At 40.8% G+C, this 17384-nt stretch overlaps 1 protein-coding gene across 1 annotated transcript in view; it reads right to left on the reverse strand.

The window, feature by feature from the left end:
* Positions 1–4264: 4264 nt before the first annotated feature.
* The window catches only part of atp5f1d (ATP synthase F1 subunit delta), a 32944-nt gene continuing 19824 nt past the window's right edge, over positions 4265–17384 (reverse strand). Inside the window, exons 4-5 of the mRNA XM_078555948.1 lie at positions 16191–16325; positions 4265–4371 (exon numbers count right to left, since the gene is read on the reverse strand). Coding sequence (XP_078412074.1) covers positions 16203–16325 — 123 coding nt within the window. The 3' untranslated portion in view covers positions 4265–4371; positions 16191–16202. The remainder of the gene's footprint in view (positions 4372–16190; positions 16326–17384) is intronic.

Genomic DNA, 17384 nt, shown 5'->3' on the forward strand with positions numbered 1-17384 from the left:
CAAAGGAAAACATACCATGGAAATCATCCAAAGATTTTCACACTAGGTATTAGTGGGATGGCGGTGGCGTAATGGTATTGTCTACTAATCCAGAGACCTAGGGTAATGCCCTGGGGGCTGGGGTTCGAATCCCACCATGGTGGAATTTGAATCCCAATAAAAATCTGGGATTAAAAGTCTAACGATGACCGTGGAACCATTGTCGATTGTTGTAAAACCTGATCCACTAATGATATGGGGAGGAAATCTGTCGTCCTTGGTATGCCTACACATAATCACATCCCTGTGGGCCTGGAGTCAACTCTTACATGCCCTCTGAAATGGCCTAACAAGCCACTCAGTTGTATCAAACCAACGCAGACGGAGCACCCAGTATCGAGAAACGACAATGGCAAACTCAGCCCTGTCAACACTGAAAAGATCCCTTACCAACATGGGGGGTTGGGCTAGTTGGGAGAGCTGTCTCAGCCTGACATAGTCATCCTCACGGAATCATACCTAAATACCAGATAATGTCACCGACACCACCTGGGTATGTCCTGTCCCATCAGAGGTGGCAGCACAGTGGTATACAGTCAGGAGTTGCCCTGGGAGTCCTCAACATCGACTCTGGATCCCATGAAGTTAGTTACTTGGCATCAGGTCAAACATGGGCAAGGAAACCTGATTACCACCACAGCCCTCCCTCAGCTGATGAATCACCACTTGGAGGAAGCACTTAGGGTGACAAGAGTGCAGAATGTACTCTGGGTGAGGAACTTCAATGTCCATCACTAAGAGTGTCTTGGTAGCACCACTACTGACTGAGCTGGCTGAGTCCTAAATGACATATACTGGGTCTGCGGCAGGTGGTGAGGGAACCAACAAGAGGGAAAAACAGCAGAATTGTGTTCAAACACAATCTGCAACCTCATGGCCCAGGGTATCCCCCATTCTACCATTACCATCAAGCAATAAAGAGTGGAGGACATGCCAGGAGCATCACCAACCTGGTGAAGCTATAACACATAATACTTGTGTGCATAAGCAGCAAGTGATAGACAGGGCTAAGCAATCCCACAATGAACGGATCAGATCTAAGCTTTGCAGTCGTGAATGGTGGTGGATAATTAAACAACTCACTACAGGAGGCGGCTCCACAAATATCCCCATCCTCAACAATGGAGGAGCCCAGAACATCAGTGCAAAAGCATTTGATACAATCTTCAGCCAGAAGTGCCAAGTGGATGATCCATCTCGGCCTCCTCCAGAGGTTCCCAGCATCTTCAGCCAATTCAAGTCATCCACACATCATCAAGAAACGGCTGAAGGCACTGGATACTGCAAAGGCTATGGGCCTTGACAGTATTCCGGTAATAGTACTGAAGACCTGTGCTCCAGAACTTGCCACGCCCCTAGTCAAGCTGGCATCTACCCAACTATGTGGAAAATTGCCCAGGTATGTCCTGTACACAAAAAGCAGGACAAATCCAATCCAGCCAATTACCACCCCATCAGTCTACTCTCCATCATCAAAGTAATGGAAGGGGTAGTCAACAGTATTATCAAGCAGCACTTGCTTAGCAATAACCTGCTCACTGGCAACCAGTTTGGGTTCCACTACAGCCACTCAGCTCCTAATCTCATTACAGCCTTGGTTCAAACATGGACAAAAGAGCTGAACTCCCAAGGTGAGTTAAGTGACTGCCCTTGACATCAAGCCCGCATTTGACGGAGTGTGGCATCAAGGACACCTAGCAAAATTGGAATCAGGAGGAAAACTCTCCACTAGTTGGAGTCATACCTAGCACAAAGGAAGATGGTTGCGGTTGTTGGCGGTCAGACATCACTGCAGGAGTTCCTCAGGGTAGTGTCCTTGGCCCAACCATCTTCAGCTGCTTCATCAATGACCTTCCTTCCATCATAAGGTCAGAAGTGGGGATGTTCGCTGATGATTGCACGATGTTGAGCACCATTCGCGACTCGTCAGGTAGCAGTCCATGTCCAAATGCAGCAAGGCCTGAACAATATTCAGGCTTGGGCTGACAAGTGGCAAGTAACATTCGCACAACACAAGTGTCAGGCAATGACCATCTCCAACAAAAGAGAATCTAACAATTGCCCCTTGATGTCCAATGGCATTGCCATCACTGAATTCCCCACTATCAACATCCTGGGGGTTACCATTGACCACAAGCTGAACTAGACTAGCCATATAAATACTGTGGCTTCAAGAGCAGGTCAGAGGCTAGGAATTGTGCGACAAGTAACTCACCTCCTGATCCCCAAAGCCTGTCCACCATCGACAAGGCACAAGTCAGGAGTGTAATGGAATACTCTCCACTTGCCTGGATGAGTGCAGCTCCCACAGCCCTCAAGAAGCTTGACACCATCCAGGACAAAGCAGCCTGCTTGATTGGCACATCCACAAACATTCACTCCCTCCACCACCGACACATAGTAGCAGCAGTGTATGCCATCTACAAGATGCACTGCAGGAATTCACCAAGGCTCCTTCAACAGCACCTTCCAAACCCACAACCACCACCATCTAGAAGAACGAGGGCAGCAGATAGATGGGAACACCGTCTCCCAACCTGGAAGTTCCTTTCCAAGTCACTCATCATCCTGACTTGGAAATATATCGCCTTCACTGTCGCTGGGTCAAAATCCTGGAACTACCTTCTTAGCAGCACCGTGGGTGTACTTACAACACATGGACTGCAGCAGTTCAAGGCGGCAGCTCACCACCGCCTTCGCAAGGGCAACTAGGGATGGGCAATAAATGCTGGCCCAGCCAGCGAAGCTCACATCCCATAAATGAATGAAAAATTAATGGAACAGTTCATATTATAAATTTGCTCAAAATTCTCAAGTTAGACATCTCAATAGCTGTTTTGCTGAATCAACACAATATGAAGTCACCATACAAAACCTGCTTTCCCTTCACACCCCATAACATTTCCAATAGGAAACTTGGCTGACATCACAGTGGGTTTTACAACAGATAGGTGAAACCTCTCAAGCACAATTTCCTGAGCAGATTTAAGACAATGTGATTTTACGATGCAAGTTCATACTTGCCAAAACTACTTTGGCAGAACAAAGTAGAAAAGATGATCACAGAATGAGGTCTACACCTTCCCAGTAGCATCCATACTATACCATTAAATCTAACTATTTACAAACCAAAGTATATTAACAGCAATACATGACACTACTAGAATGTACAAACCATTCAGTTTTTGTGCAAATGCAACCAATTTTTTTTTTCAGGGAAGAGATTAATTAAAAATCAGAACTTGGGCTTTCTGGTTGGCTTAAGGCAACACTTCCCAAGCTGTGTGTTGCAGCCCCCATTGGGGCCTCAAATTCAGCGGTTGGCTTTGTGGGCTCCCATTCCTCCGAGACTGCGTCCTGCACCAGCACAGAGGTGCGGGTGGTGTCCAGCCCTGCCCTTGCCCTGCTTGTCTTTCAGTCTCTCTCCAACAGGTGGCAGAGAAAGGCGATGGAACTGGCAGGTGGGCATGGAGGCTTCATAAACATAGTGTAGGCCGCAAATCCCGAATAAAAAACCAGTCATGCATTTTTGCAGAGTGAGGCTTCGCCCAGTGATAGGCCTAGGTCAACGGCCACCATTTCTATAGGGGGGTAAAGTGTCACCTGGCCCATGCACAGCTGTCCTGGGCCAGGAAGCTTTCACTGATTCTTCTATCATGGGGAATATGGAGAGTTTGACTGAAACCTACATAAGTATATGAAATAATATTTTTACAAAGTAGATTAAAATACAGATTTCCATATTATATGATGTATGTGTTGATCTGTAATATACAAACTTTAATTATGTACTAAATTTTACAATGCTGCTTCCTTGCCGTTTTGTTTTAGTTGGCGTATAGGGTTGTGTTAATCTTCAAATGTTAAAATGGAGTCACATGGAAAATAGTTTGGGAAGTACTGGCTTAAAGTTTATCCATCAAGCAGCTGTGCCTTACAGACCAGTCAGGACCGTGATTTAATTATTCATGAATATAAGCAGTTCTCAACTCCAGTGGTGGTAGAGGCAACACTTCAACTCTGCACTGACCAAAGATAATACCTGATTTAGCTGTGAAGTTTCTCAAGTCTAGCAGTCTGCTGACACTCACCAACTCTCACATTTGTATAATGATCACTTGGACGAGTTATTTGGAAGCATGACTTACACCAATGAATAGCTCAGGGAGTGATGGCAGAAATAAAAGCTTAAGAATATTTTTTGAGAATTAAGAAAGCAGACAGATTGGTTGTTATATATTTATTTTTATAAATTCAACCCATTTAACTGTACAGTGTTGTCTTCTTCCCAAATGAAGGTCAAACAATCAACTTCATGACACACAGTTCGTCCTGCCAACATAAAGAAACAGCCGTTAAGAGAGGAAATAATTTAACAATTAGGTGGAAAGGACAAATGCAACTCCTACTCAAAGCATCGAGACTGATCAATGCCATCCATACTGTGATATAAACAACGGTATTTATGCTTGGCTTTTTTGGGTTGAATGTTTGCACTCAAGTTGTAAGGATCAGTGTTGCAAATGTAACAATTTTTTACTTGAGCTTTGTGTGACTACATCTAGCAATCCCAGGTCAGAGAGGCAAATTTAAACAATGTGTTAAATCCCCTGGGAAAAGTACTTTAAATCTGGATGGCACTGAACTTGAGTATTTTCATGTCAACACTAAGAGTGAAGTCCAGTACAGGGAAGATGCTAATACCCACTCATAGAAAAGTGACTTGCCACAACACACCCAATTGTCCTGTCCTCAGTCAGAGAGCCCGATGCAAGGATGAGCTAACTAAAAATGGCAACTATGCTGTCTCAGATAAAGGTCAAACATTTTCTAAAATAATTCCACTGGTTTTAAAAATAATTCAGGAGGATATTGCCCATTACAAAATGACAAAAAAACTGCTGGATCAACAAATGTCAGAAAATTTGAAAATGAACAAAATAAATATCCTCTGGCACTCAGCATTTAGTTATTATCCAAATTTTACTTGCCCTAAGATTTCCCCTCTGGGTTTATTTCTCAATTCTGAAACACCTAATGCATATGAAAATACATAATTGATACAAAATAATTTAAACCATTTGTAGTAATTATAGTTTGGGTAAACATAGGACTGTAGCTTTAAGAATAATCCTGTGCTGTAAGATCACATGATCTGTGTAAAGCAATGTGAAAGCAGCGTGGGGAACCTCTAGGGGAGAGTTCTTCTTTAATTATAGAGTTTGATGCACATGTGTAGTTGCTGCTGCTGTCTTGTAGATAAAGTTAAATGTGTCCATTAAGAAAAGTTGTCTGGAAGATCAACTCTATAACTAACTGGCGACGAAGGTAAATCAGATATAGTGCTGTACCTCGCCCAGCGAGTAAGAGTATCTAAGTTAATTAAATAAAAAAGATATACTCATCTGAAATGCCAGAGTTTGGCGGAATTGATCCCTTTGAGCCAGCCACAGATGATTGGTCTCATTATAAAGAACGCCTTGCGTTCTTCTTTCAAGCCAACGAAATCACAGGGCAGGAAAAGAGAGCAATTCTGAGTATTTGCGGGAGCAAATAGTCCAATTCGAAGCTGGACAGCCCCCAGTGCCCCGCATTCAAAGACTTTCAGTGAATTTGTGGACCTCATTAAGGTACATTTTCAACCCAAGCCCTCAGTCACAATGCAGAGGTTCAGGCTCAATTCATGGAAGAGAGCCCCGGGGGAGACCATTGCTCTCTACGTGGAGAAATTAAAACAACTAACGGAGGATGCTATTCAGCAAAGATTGCTGGCTGAAGTGAATCTTGACTTTAAGAAAGCGTTATAAATAGCGCTAGCGATGGAAAGCACTGTAAGGGATTCACAAACTATTCAAGGGGGCGCAAAATGCCGCTTAGCAACAAAATCAGAAACTGATTTTCATCAATGTGGAAACATTCAATCTTCTAGCGATTGGCAATTTAAAAAAGTAGAATGCTATTTTTGCCACAGAAGTGGACACAATGAAACAGTGCAAAGCGAGATTTAAACAGGCTTCCAATAATAACCGAAGACCAATGAAATATATAGTGTAGAGCAGCCAGAAACAACCAATTCTGACATTTATTCATTATTCAACATGAAAGTTGGGAAGACAGAGCCAATTGTTGTCACAGTGCAAGTGAATGGTAAACCCTTAAAAATGGAAGTAGGCATGGGTGCTTCTATCACTGTAATAGGAGAACACACTTCCAGATATTTAAATAAAGGCGGTGATCAGCAATTAAATTAGTAACAATCATCTGCCAAGTTTAAAACATACACAGGTGATGAAATCCAGGTCAAAGGTATCACCAGAGTAATTGTTTATTATAGACACCGATCGGCACAGCTACCAGTGATGGTGGTAGAACATGAAGAACCAAGCCTTCTTGGGCATGGTTAGTTGAATGAGATTAAACTGATCCGAAATCTTCCAGTTGCGAGCAGGGCGGCTAAGAGTGCTACTAAAAAAAATGATACTGTCTTCAAGGATGAACTGGGAAAAATTCAAGGACTACAAGCCAAGATTTATGTGGACCCAGAAGCAAACCCTTGCTTCTTGAAAGCAAGACCACTACCATACGCCCTGAGAGAGTAGGTTGACGCTGAGTTGAACTGGCTAGAGACGCTGGGTGTCACAAATGCAGTTCAGTTCTCAGAGTGGGCAGCACCCACAGTCCCTGTCCTTAAACCAGACCAGACCGTCCGGATCTGTGGGCACTATAAATTAACGGTTAACAGAGCAGCCAAACTGGACAGGCACCTTGTTCCAAGATTGAAGACCTATATGCCAAACTAGCAGGAGGGACAACGTATACAAAGTTGGACATGAGTCACATGTATCAGCAACTGGAGCTGGATGACACCTCCTGGGAATGTGTGACCAAAAATACCCACAAAGGGTTATATCAATATACAACTTGCCCTCCGGTGTTTCCTCGCCTTGTGCCATTTTTCAGAGGACAATGTAGAGCTTGCTACAGGGACTACCTCAAGTAGTGGTCTACCAAGATGATGTACTGATAACTGGGATTCACAGAAAAGGAACACTTGGTTAATCTAGGTGAAGTCCTGAAATGATTTTTAGAAGGACTGCGCCTGAAGAAGGAAAAATGCACTTTTCAGGCAAATGTAGAAATTTATTTGGGCCACTGGGCAGATGCCCAAGGGTTACACCCTGCTGAAGAGAAGGTTAAAGCAATCAGAGAGGTGCCTGCACCTAAGAACATCTCTGAACTTAAATAATTTCTGGGATGGTAAATTATTGAGCAACTTCTACCAAATTTATCAACAGTTCTAGCTAACATTTACTGCTAAGAAAGAACCAGCATTGGTTTTGGGAGTCACCCCAAGAAGAAGCCTTCATGAAAGTAAAAGAGCTCTTACACTCTTCAAATTTGTTACTGCATTATGACCAGACAAAGGAGTTTGTGTAACCTGTGATGCATCCCCCTATGGACTGGGAGCGGTACTCTCACAAATTGGACGACAGCACAGAGAGGCCAATAGGCTATGCATCCAGGACACTTACCACAGCTGAAAATGGATATTTTCAGATTGAAAAGGAAGGTCTGTCAATTATTTTTGGTGAAAAAAAATTCCACCAATACATGCACGGGCAACATTTCACGATAGTTTCAGACCACAAACCACTTTTGGGTCTGTTTAATGAGGAAAACACTATACTTCCCATGGCTTCTGCACGAATACAAAGATGGGCCCTAATTTTGGCAACATATGAATACACCTTTGTAAATAGATCAGGTATTCAGATAGCAAATGCTGATGCCCTGAGCTGCCTTTGTTTGCAAGAGAACAATGACCATGTCCCAATTCCCCAAGAACGCGTGTTAGTGATGAAGTTCCTAGATTCCTCACCAGTCTGTGCTAGGCAGATAAGAAACTGGACGAATCATGATCCAGTCCTGTCTCAAGTGAGACACCAACTTGGTTGGTCCCAGGAATCAGTCTCTGATTAATTGAAGCCATTTTTCAACCGAAGACACGAGATGAGCAGTCAAGATGATATTCTGTTATGGGGTGCAAGAGTAGTAGTTCCTTCACAAGGAAGGGAACCACTCTTAGTCGAGCTACACAGTGCCCATCCAGGAATCTCGTGAACGAAGGCCATAGCACAAAGTTATCTCTGGTGGCCGGGGACAGATGGCAATATTGAAAGGGTGGTAAAACACGGTGTGCAATGTCAATAGCTGCAAAAGTAACCAGTGGCAGCCCCATTACACCCATGGAGGTGGCCTGGTAGACCCTGGGTACAAATGCACATAGATTACTTTGGTTCTTTCTGCGGAACCTGATTATAGATGCTCATTCCAAGTGGTTAGGCATTTATGAGGTAAAGCTGCTAAGGTCAGACGCTACTATAGAAAAACTACGCCAGAGCTTCGTCATCCAGGGATTGCTAGAGGTAATCATCTCAGATAATGGTACAGCGTGTCCAAGTGCTGAGTTTCAACAATTTGTCAGCATCAATAGTATCAACCACGTGAAGAATGCACCGTACCATCCGTCATCTAACGGACTGGCGGAAAAAGCAGTACAAAATTTTAAAGCAGGCATGAAAAAGTTAACAGGTGAATCGTTGGAAACTAGGCTTGCTCGTTTCCTATTTCATTACAGAACAACCCCCCACACTACGACAGGAGCAATACCTGCAGAATTACTGATGAAACGCCGCCTTCAGTCAAGACTAAGCCTAATACTTCCTAATTTGGAGGGGAAGGTGGAGAAAAGTCAAGGGAACCAAAAAGCGACTCATGATTTGCGTAGTTTTAAGTGTCAATTTACTGTTGGAGAAACAGTATTTGCAAGGAATTTTGGTGGAGGACCAAAGTGGTTACCTGGTAAGCTGCGTGACCGGACCACTGTCGTATCACATGGAAGTGGAGGGGTGGATCACCCATAAGTGTGTCATAAGAAAAAGGGAGATATCCCCAACAAAACGATGTTCCACCTGTAACCATTGTTGAACCTGTGCTTCCTGTTGAAGTTGCTCAACCAAGGGCAGACATGCCAGATGTCTCTGTCAGAGTGGAAGATATTGAACTGCATGCGCCTAATGAGGGACCTGATGTTAATGCAGTTCCAGAGAATGTGTTTTCTGCAAAAGAATCTGAAGTCATGGAGCTGCGGTGTTCCACATGGATCAGGAAACCACCTGAAAGACTGAACTTGTAACTTCATGATCTGTGTAAATATTGTAATGTCATGAGATAAATATCCTTGTAAATACAAAATGCAGAGAAAAGTTAGAGTGGGGGGGAATGTAGTAATTATAGTTCGGATAAACATCGGACTGTAGCTTTAAGAATAATCCTGTATTGTAAGATCACATGATCTGTGTAAACCAATGTGTTAGCAGCGCCGGGACCCTCTAGTAATAGAGTTCCTCTTTAGTCAGAGCTGATGCACATGTGTAGTTGCTGCTGCTGTCTTGTAAGTAAAGTTAAATGTGTCCACTAAGAAAAGTTGTCTAGAAGATCAACTCTGTAACACCATTATGTAATTATATTAAGACAATTAGATATTTCCTGTATTTATCAATTCTGAGAGACCTGGAAATCATCTGGTGTTCTGAAGATAACAACAGAAATGATCAAAGTCTCTTCTCACACCTGACTTACCAAAGGTCAATTATAAAGGAGTACGTGTATTAATTTCAGTTTAAAAGTGTTACCTATTTTGATGCATGTCACACTTAATAAGAAACACAGCTCCTTATGTTTAAATGGGTTCCTTCATTCTTGCTGACAATTGTCAATTTTAACTATTAGCCTGACAGCTCTGATATGCACATATAAATTACACTGCCACAAAGTCAGAGATTAAGCCAATGTAATTTATTTCATGACACAATAATCAAATAAATTACATATCATAATCTGGTAATTAAGCAGCATATTAAGTACAAAATCCTGTGCATTTGGGTAAAATGGCCACTCTTTTTCCTATTGAAAGTTTAGACTGCTGTAAACAGCATTAGTAAAATGACTAATTATCCCCCCTAGACTAAGAAATTAATTAAGAAATTAATAATACTCAAAATAAACATGGAATTTTAATTACACGCAACTTACTTCAGGCTCAGGTAATGCCAGGAGCCTGTGTCTGCCCAGCAGGCTGCGAGAGATACCAAGAACAATACAAGGAAGAAAAGCAATGTTACAGGGCTACTCATTAGGTCTTTTAGCAACAGCTGCAATCTAATAAACTGGGAGAAAAAAAGAATCTCATACTCTGGAAAAAAAAAGCTCCCAAAACAAGAATTTGGAAACAATTTAAGAGTTCAGGCCACACTTCTAGAACTAATCTAGTGTTTTATGACGCCATCTTAAAATCAAATGAACATCCGTTATCCCCTATCACACATACTTACGTAATACCACTAAACCCCACAGAAACTTACAAAACAACGAGACACAACTAAGAAATCTGACACATGCAATCTACCTATACAATCTGCAGTACATAATTAGAATACATTCCAACAACAACTATTCAACAAACAATTTGGACTTTGGAATCAAAACAATTTCTAAATTTGTGAATAACGCTCAGTTGGGGGTGGGGGGGGCGGAAAGAGATGGTCAAGACTGAGGAAGATGGCAACAAATTAGAGGAGGACATTAATAAACTTCCAGAATGGGTATTGGCAAACAAAGTTCAATACAGATAAATGTGAGGTAGTACATTTTGATGGGAAGAACAGGGAGGTCACAAATCTAGGTGGGATAGAGGAACAAAAAGATCTTGGAATACAAATACATAATCACAAACTTTCACCGCAGGGTACCAAGACCATAAAAAAATGTAAACCAAGCAGAGGTATAGAATTGATAAGTAGGGAAGTTATGCTAGAACTGGTTAGACCACAGTTGGAGTAATGCATGCATTTCTGGTCACGAAATTACAAAAAGGATTAGAGGCACTGGAAAGAATAAAGAGAAGTTTTACAAGGATGATGCCAGAAATGTGCGGGTATACATATCAGGAAAGGCCTGGCAGGCTGGTCTCCCTTCTCTTGAAAAAAGGCAGCTAAGGGGTGACCTAGATGTATTTAAGATTATGGAAGGTTTCGATTCAGCAGAAACTTCTTTAGCCAGGGTGGTGAAAATGTGAAACTCGCTATCACAGGGAGTGGTTGAAGCGAACAGCATAGATGCATTTAAGGTGAGCATAGAGAAGCATATGGGGAAGGAGAGACTATGAAGATTTAGATGAAAAAATATGGCAGAAAGCTCAACTAGAGCATAAACACCAGCATTGACAGGTTGAGCCAAATGGCCTGTTTCTGTGCCTATATTCTGTGTAAGCAGATATAAAGTACGGAGTTTGGCAAATTTTCCAAGGAGAAGAGTGTACGTGACAATATTTTAGCCAGGAAAAAAATATTTTGTAAACTAGAACATTCCATAAAATTGGAAAAAATAGCTAGGGATTGAGAACAAACTTCCAGGTTTTAAGGAAAGCTGCAAAACTATCAATATTCCATTATGCATAAAGAAAGGCCAGTTCTAAATTTGTAATGTATTCTTGGGTGAAAAAGTAGCAGGCCAGTCAGATGGTGTTAAGTACCACATCATTGCTCAAAAAGCAAAGAATTCAGGTCACTATTCCTCCCTCAACTAATGCTACCAAAAACAGATCAATTTGTTATTCACCTCACTACAGTTTGAGACACCTTGGGAGCACAGAACAGCTCCGTGTCTGTCTACACTAACTCACTGTTTGTGGAGTGCTTTGAGATCATTCAGAGACATGATAATGCACAAAGTAAACAAATCTTCCTATTAAGTTCCTCAACTGAAAGGTTTTAAAGAAACTCCAAAATGTAGTCACGTTTCTGATCTGCATACTCAGCGATGTAAAGGAAGCTCCTATTTTGCAAGATTTTTTTTTACAAAACAGTATTGCAATTTAAAAAACAAAAGTCAAGAGGCTGCGTTCGATCAGATCAGGCCTCAGCTTCTTCCAGAGCTGCCTTTTTAGGAGGTTCTACACATTAAACATATTTGCAAGTGATGTTCTTTGGATCTCCATTCAAATTTATGTAAAAACACTTTCCCTAATCCAAGAAGTTATCTTTCACTAAAAATGGAGCAATTTTTAAACCAATTACACATCAATCACACAATGCAAATCCAAAGTAAATGCTTGAATTCTTAGGATTACTGAAATTTTTCTTAAATTCTTCATTCCTCTCACTATTTTATCTCCAGGTTCACAAGACGTAATGCCTCTTCCTTGGGCAAATAAAATTAGCAACAATGATTATAATTGTCAAAAATTAGCCTCGTTATAAAGATTGATCATTTCAATCAGCCATATATTTTTACTTATGGTGTAGTATTAGAATGCTTTTAACCATTAATACATCAGACTCACATTTAGTAATGTCAATACCATGATGATCATTTTACTGCATTTTTTTCCTTTTCGTACGCATTTTTCTGGCTTGCCTTTGCTCACTTAATATTCCTGCTACTCTTATGATTTAAGGGAAAGTTTCATACGAATGAAACTGCAGCCAAAAAGCTCTTTCTACATCAATAAAACCACTATGATTATTATGGACAATAGAGCAGTTTTGATTTATTTAAGAAAAAAAGAAATTCGTCTGTCTTTCTTCACCACTGCTGCTCCCACTCCCCACCTACCACAACCACCACTGAACCCCTATCCCTGCAAATTTAAGATCCATTTGTGTGAATAAAGTTCAAGTCAACAAAATTGCTGACCCTCTCCCCTGTTTCTGAAGACAATTGCATGTCCCTACCCAAACATCCCTTTCCAATATGTGAAGATTGACAATGAGCATTTCTGGGCTATTCAATAAATGTGATCATCACAACTGAGCCCAATCCCACCCACGCATATGTATTTACATCAGTAGCCTCAACATTATTGTTAGGATAAGGAAGCCTGGCTGATTTGCATCCCGCTGCTTAGTTCAACACTCATATCAATGGACTGGTCAGGTGGGCAGAGAAGTGGCAACATAGAATTCAACTCAGAAATGTGAGGTGATGCATTTAGGGAAGTCAAACAAGGCAAAGGATTACACAGAGGGACCTTGGAGTGAATGTCCACAGATTCCTGAAGATGGCAGGAGAGGCTGATAAGTTGGTTAAGAAGGCATATGGAATCCTCCATGTATTTGCTGAGGCATAAAATATAAGAATAGGGAGATTATGTTGGAGCTATGTAAAACATTAGTTAGGCCACAACGTGAGTACATTGTGCAGTTCTAGTCACCTCAGTACAGAAAGGATGTAACTGCACTGGAAAGGGTACAGAGGAGACTTACAAGGATGTTGCCAGGGCTGGAAAATTGCAGCTCTGAGGAAAGTTTGGATAGACTGCGGTTATCCTTCTTGGAACAGAGGAGGCTGAGGGGAGATTTGATTGAGATGTACAAAATTGTGAAGGGCCTATTTGCTTTAACAGAGAGGTCAGTGACTTGGGGGCATAAATCTAAAGTGATTGGCAAAAAGGTTAAAGGGGAGGTGGACCTCAGGAACTCTCTGCCTGAATGAGTAGTAGAGGCAGAAACCCTCAAATCATTTAAAAAGGTGTCTGGGTATGCACCTCAAGTGCCGTAACCTGCAGGGCTACGGACCAAATGCTAGAAGTGGGATTAGGCTGGGTGGCGCATTTCCCGCCGGCAGATACACACACGATGGGCCAAGTGGGCTCTCCCTGTGCTAAAAACCTTCTATAATTCTATTCTAACGCTGTTGAAGCCAACTATAGAATAAAATGCCACACAATTGAGATCAGCTAATTCAGGCCAAAACAAAAATATCATCCTTGGATAAAATCTGACTTTGCTGATACAGATGCTCCTAGCAAAAAAAATCCAAATGTAGCTTTTGAATGTTGGAAGGAAAATAAAATGATTAGCTACAAATAATGTACCCTCCAGGAAGAAGAAATTAGAATACCAGAGACTGGCTGCACTATATAGTACAGAACTTACAAAATGTGTCATCTAGTGGTAGAACTTCAGTAGTGCAACTACATCAAAACCAAGTAGCAGTAGTGAAAACATGCAAATTCACATTAAAAATGAATTATTTAAGTGTCCCCTAAAGCTCAAATTGTGAAAATCAGTGTGTATAAGGTATAAGCTACAAAGGTGAGAAACGTTCAGAGGCAGAGAGATGTCAAGTTGGTTGATCTTGGTCTGTGTAGCTGTAGGGGGTGCTCCTGAGTCAGGGGGTACCCAAGGTGTCTAGTTGCCTAGTGACAACAGCCCCAGCCCTGTTAGAAATTGTACTTCTCCATCTAATTTCATGTCAGATATATCAGTTAAAATTTGCACACAAACCTGTACACAACTATCTACATCTCTTCCGATAAACAAGGTTTGCAGGGTTTAACTATCTTAATTAGTTTTAAAAGCGTCACATCTTTGCTGAAAGATGGACTAGAATTTAGATGACTGAAAAGAATGCTAAGCTCGTGTTCAAAGGAACACTCAATTCCTTATGGACAGTAGGAAAGGCTCAAAAGCACTAAGGCAGATAACCAGGTGGAATATCTCATCTCATGGGGCATGAAAAGCTAAACTCCTAAAATATAAATATACTATATTCCAATTGTTCAGGAAACAAAGACTAAATTGAAAAATACTAAAGCAAATGATGCTGCATCAAACCCTTTTTATGGCACCAAAAACATTACCCCCATTTCAAAAGGATTCCAATGAATAGCATGAATACATTTAGAACCAAAGGGAGTATTTAGCAGAGGAGTGATCAAAGCCTGGCAGGTAGCAACTGGGGCCAATAACAACACTTTGAACCTGACATATGAATATCAAAAACATGTTAGAAACCACATTCCTCATGATACTGGAGGGAGAGCACTGAACTATTTCCGTAGCACAATGAGGCATTTCAACATGGTTTCAGTCATTGCATCCAGTGTTTAGCAAATCCTATTCTTTAGCACAAGGTTTTAAGAAGTAGAGCCTTAAAAATTAAAGCGTACTGTTATATAAATGATACAGTGTGTATGCTTGAAGCGCAAAAGTTTAAGTAAGGTATTATAATATTCTCAGTATATTGTTATGACCGCTAGGCTTCATAAAACAGTTATGTTTTAAACCGTCTCTTATAATTTAAGGTAAAACAGAGCAGCCTGGAAGGGGGAGTGGTGTGAAGTTGTACTGAAATTTGCCCAGCGACAGGCCCACATGATTTGGCTGTGATGGGGAGAAGGCCCAGATCAGCCCTACTGAAAGTCAGGTGAAAGCTTTAATACCTGGATACAAAGGGAGAAGCAGCTACGTGCAGACACAGACTCGCATTGGCAGTCAGACCGAAAGTTGGGGAAGACAACCCACAACAGTGCTGTGCTAGAAAGAAGAAAAAGATTGCTTGCTGAATAACCCAATAGCAGATGGCTGGTGATGACAGAACCCATGTTTGAGGGAACAAGGACTGTGAAGAGTTGAAGAGCACTGAATTACTGGAGGGTACCTTGCAATGGAAAATCCATTTGATTATACTTAAAGGGTTAAGTGAAGGGGGCTTTGTTTAAAAGGACACTGTTAGAGCCGGGAGGATTTGGACAAGCTCAAGATTACATGTCTACATAGAGTGTCATATAAATGTAAAAATGTGGTGTGGGGTTTTTGGTTGTGTTAAGAAGTTAAGGGAGGGGATACCTTTTCTGTGTTTTAATGTATTAACTGACTACTAAATAATGTTTAGTCAATGTTGATTTTGGTTGGTTTGGTACAGTAAAAGCCTTAAAAGTGAAATCTTGTATAGATCAGTCAGAAACTCATCTCTCTTTTTAAAAGCTATCAGTAACTACAAGGATCATAACACCATTTTAACATTTAAACATACCTTGTTTCAATAAAAGCCAGGCTCTAAATGTTTTTGGACTCTCTGAAGATAGTAATAAAATAAAATTCTTGACGTTTATATACTTAGAAGTTAAGATATGAGCTCACTTCTCTTGGTTCATGCCACCTTTCAATTACTGCACCTTAACTGCAAGCTGCGCAGTAATTCAATTTTTTAATACATACAAAACAATCTAAATCAAAAATTTGTCCAGTGGGTCCGAACCAACAAAATAACCACAAAGACATCACTAAAGTCAAATAAGCTCTTACCCATTAACCAAGTCACTCTAGTGCTTTTATGATTGCTTCATTAGCTTCTATGCTAATTAAGGCCTCTGCCCGTTCTGTCTCACCAGAAGCAGATGATAGTTCAGCAGTGGCCTTGTCCAGGTTAGCCTTGGCAGCCTGCAACAAAAATTCAAAACTTTTAGCAACTCAGGAGCAAAACATCTTGTACATCTGTTTGTGAAAGTGAGGTATGGTGCCATTTAATTTTTACCTACTTAACAGAATAATGCAAAACTGCATTTGTTCAGGCAGATTTTTACACAACTGGCTACATATGGTCCACAGTCCATTTCGTTGGGCCATCCAAAAAGAAGGTACAGAATTACAGTTTCACAACATATTTACAACCAAATACCAAATAAAACCAAATAGCAACAGTTGAAAGGAAAATTTTCAAGCAATATTCATTAATATTGTGAAAAATCTGATCCTAAAAGGAATAATGACATGTTGCACAAATAGCTGTGCTTTTCTGTGAATCCTTATTCAATCTAATTTGAAAATATTGCTGTCAGTTTATACATTCCTATGCACAACAACCACATATCCTCACCACAACAAAGGTAAAAATTTACTGCGATGTTCGAAAAATTTAACAAAGGCATTACATTTATGCCTTGATATCAACAGGAAAGTGCTGCCATTTCTTCAATATAGGATTGATTTACTAGGCTATCAATTTTGTTTAAAACCCAATAATAATTCAGCAAAGAATATCATCCATAACTAGAACTCATAGTTTTGGCCCAGCTCAAAGTAAACCAGAGGCTGCACAGTTTATATTTTTCTTATTGAGAAACCAAGATGAAGGGGGAAGGTCCATAGTGCAGGGGATGACTAAGTTTGAAATTAATCATAAGGAGTGTGGATTCAATCAACTCTGCCCTATTTGCTATATAAGGAACTTCTCATTAAAACATGGAGTGCAGTGTGTACCTCTTTTGACATTTGCACACAAAGTAAGATAACATCCATGAAACCACAGTGGTTCCTATAACAGCACTACCAAATCCATATTACAGTATAAAACCCCAGGACTACTAGGACATTAGAGTAAAACTTTAAACTAAAAAGGATGATGTTGTTTTTCCAAGTCTCAGCAAGCCATTTCTTCAATTTGGATATTCTCAATATCCAAATACCACCTACTGGGTCTCCAACGACAGTAAAAGCATT

Source organism: Cetorhinus maximus, chromosome 13, assembly GCF_964194155.1.
Source record: "Cetorhinus maximus chromosome 13, sCetMax3.hap1.1, whole genome shotgun sequence".
In the NCBI taxonomy this organism is placed as follows: domain Eukaryota; kingdom Metazoa; phylum Chordata; class Chondrichthyes; order Lamniformes; family Cetorhinidae; genus Cetorhinus; species Cetorhinus maximus.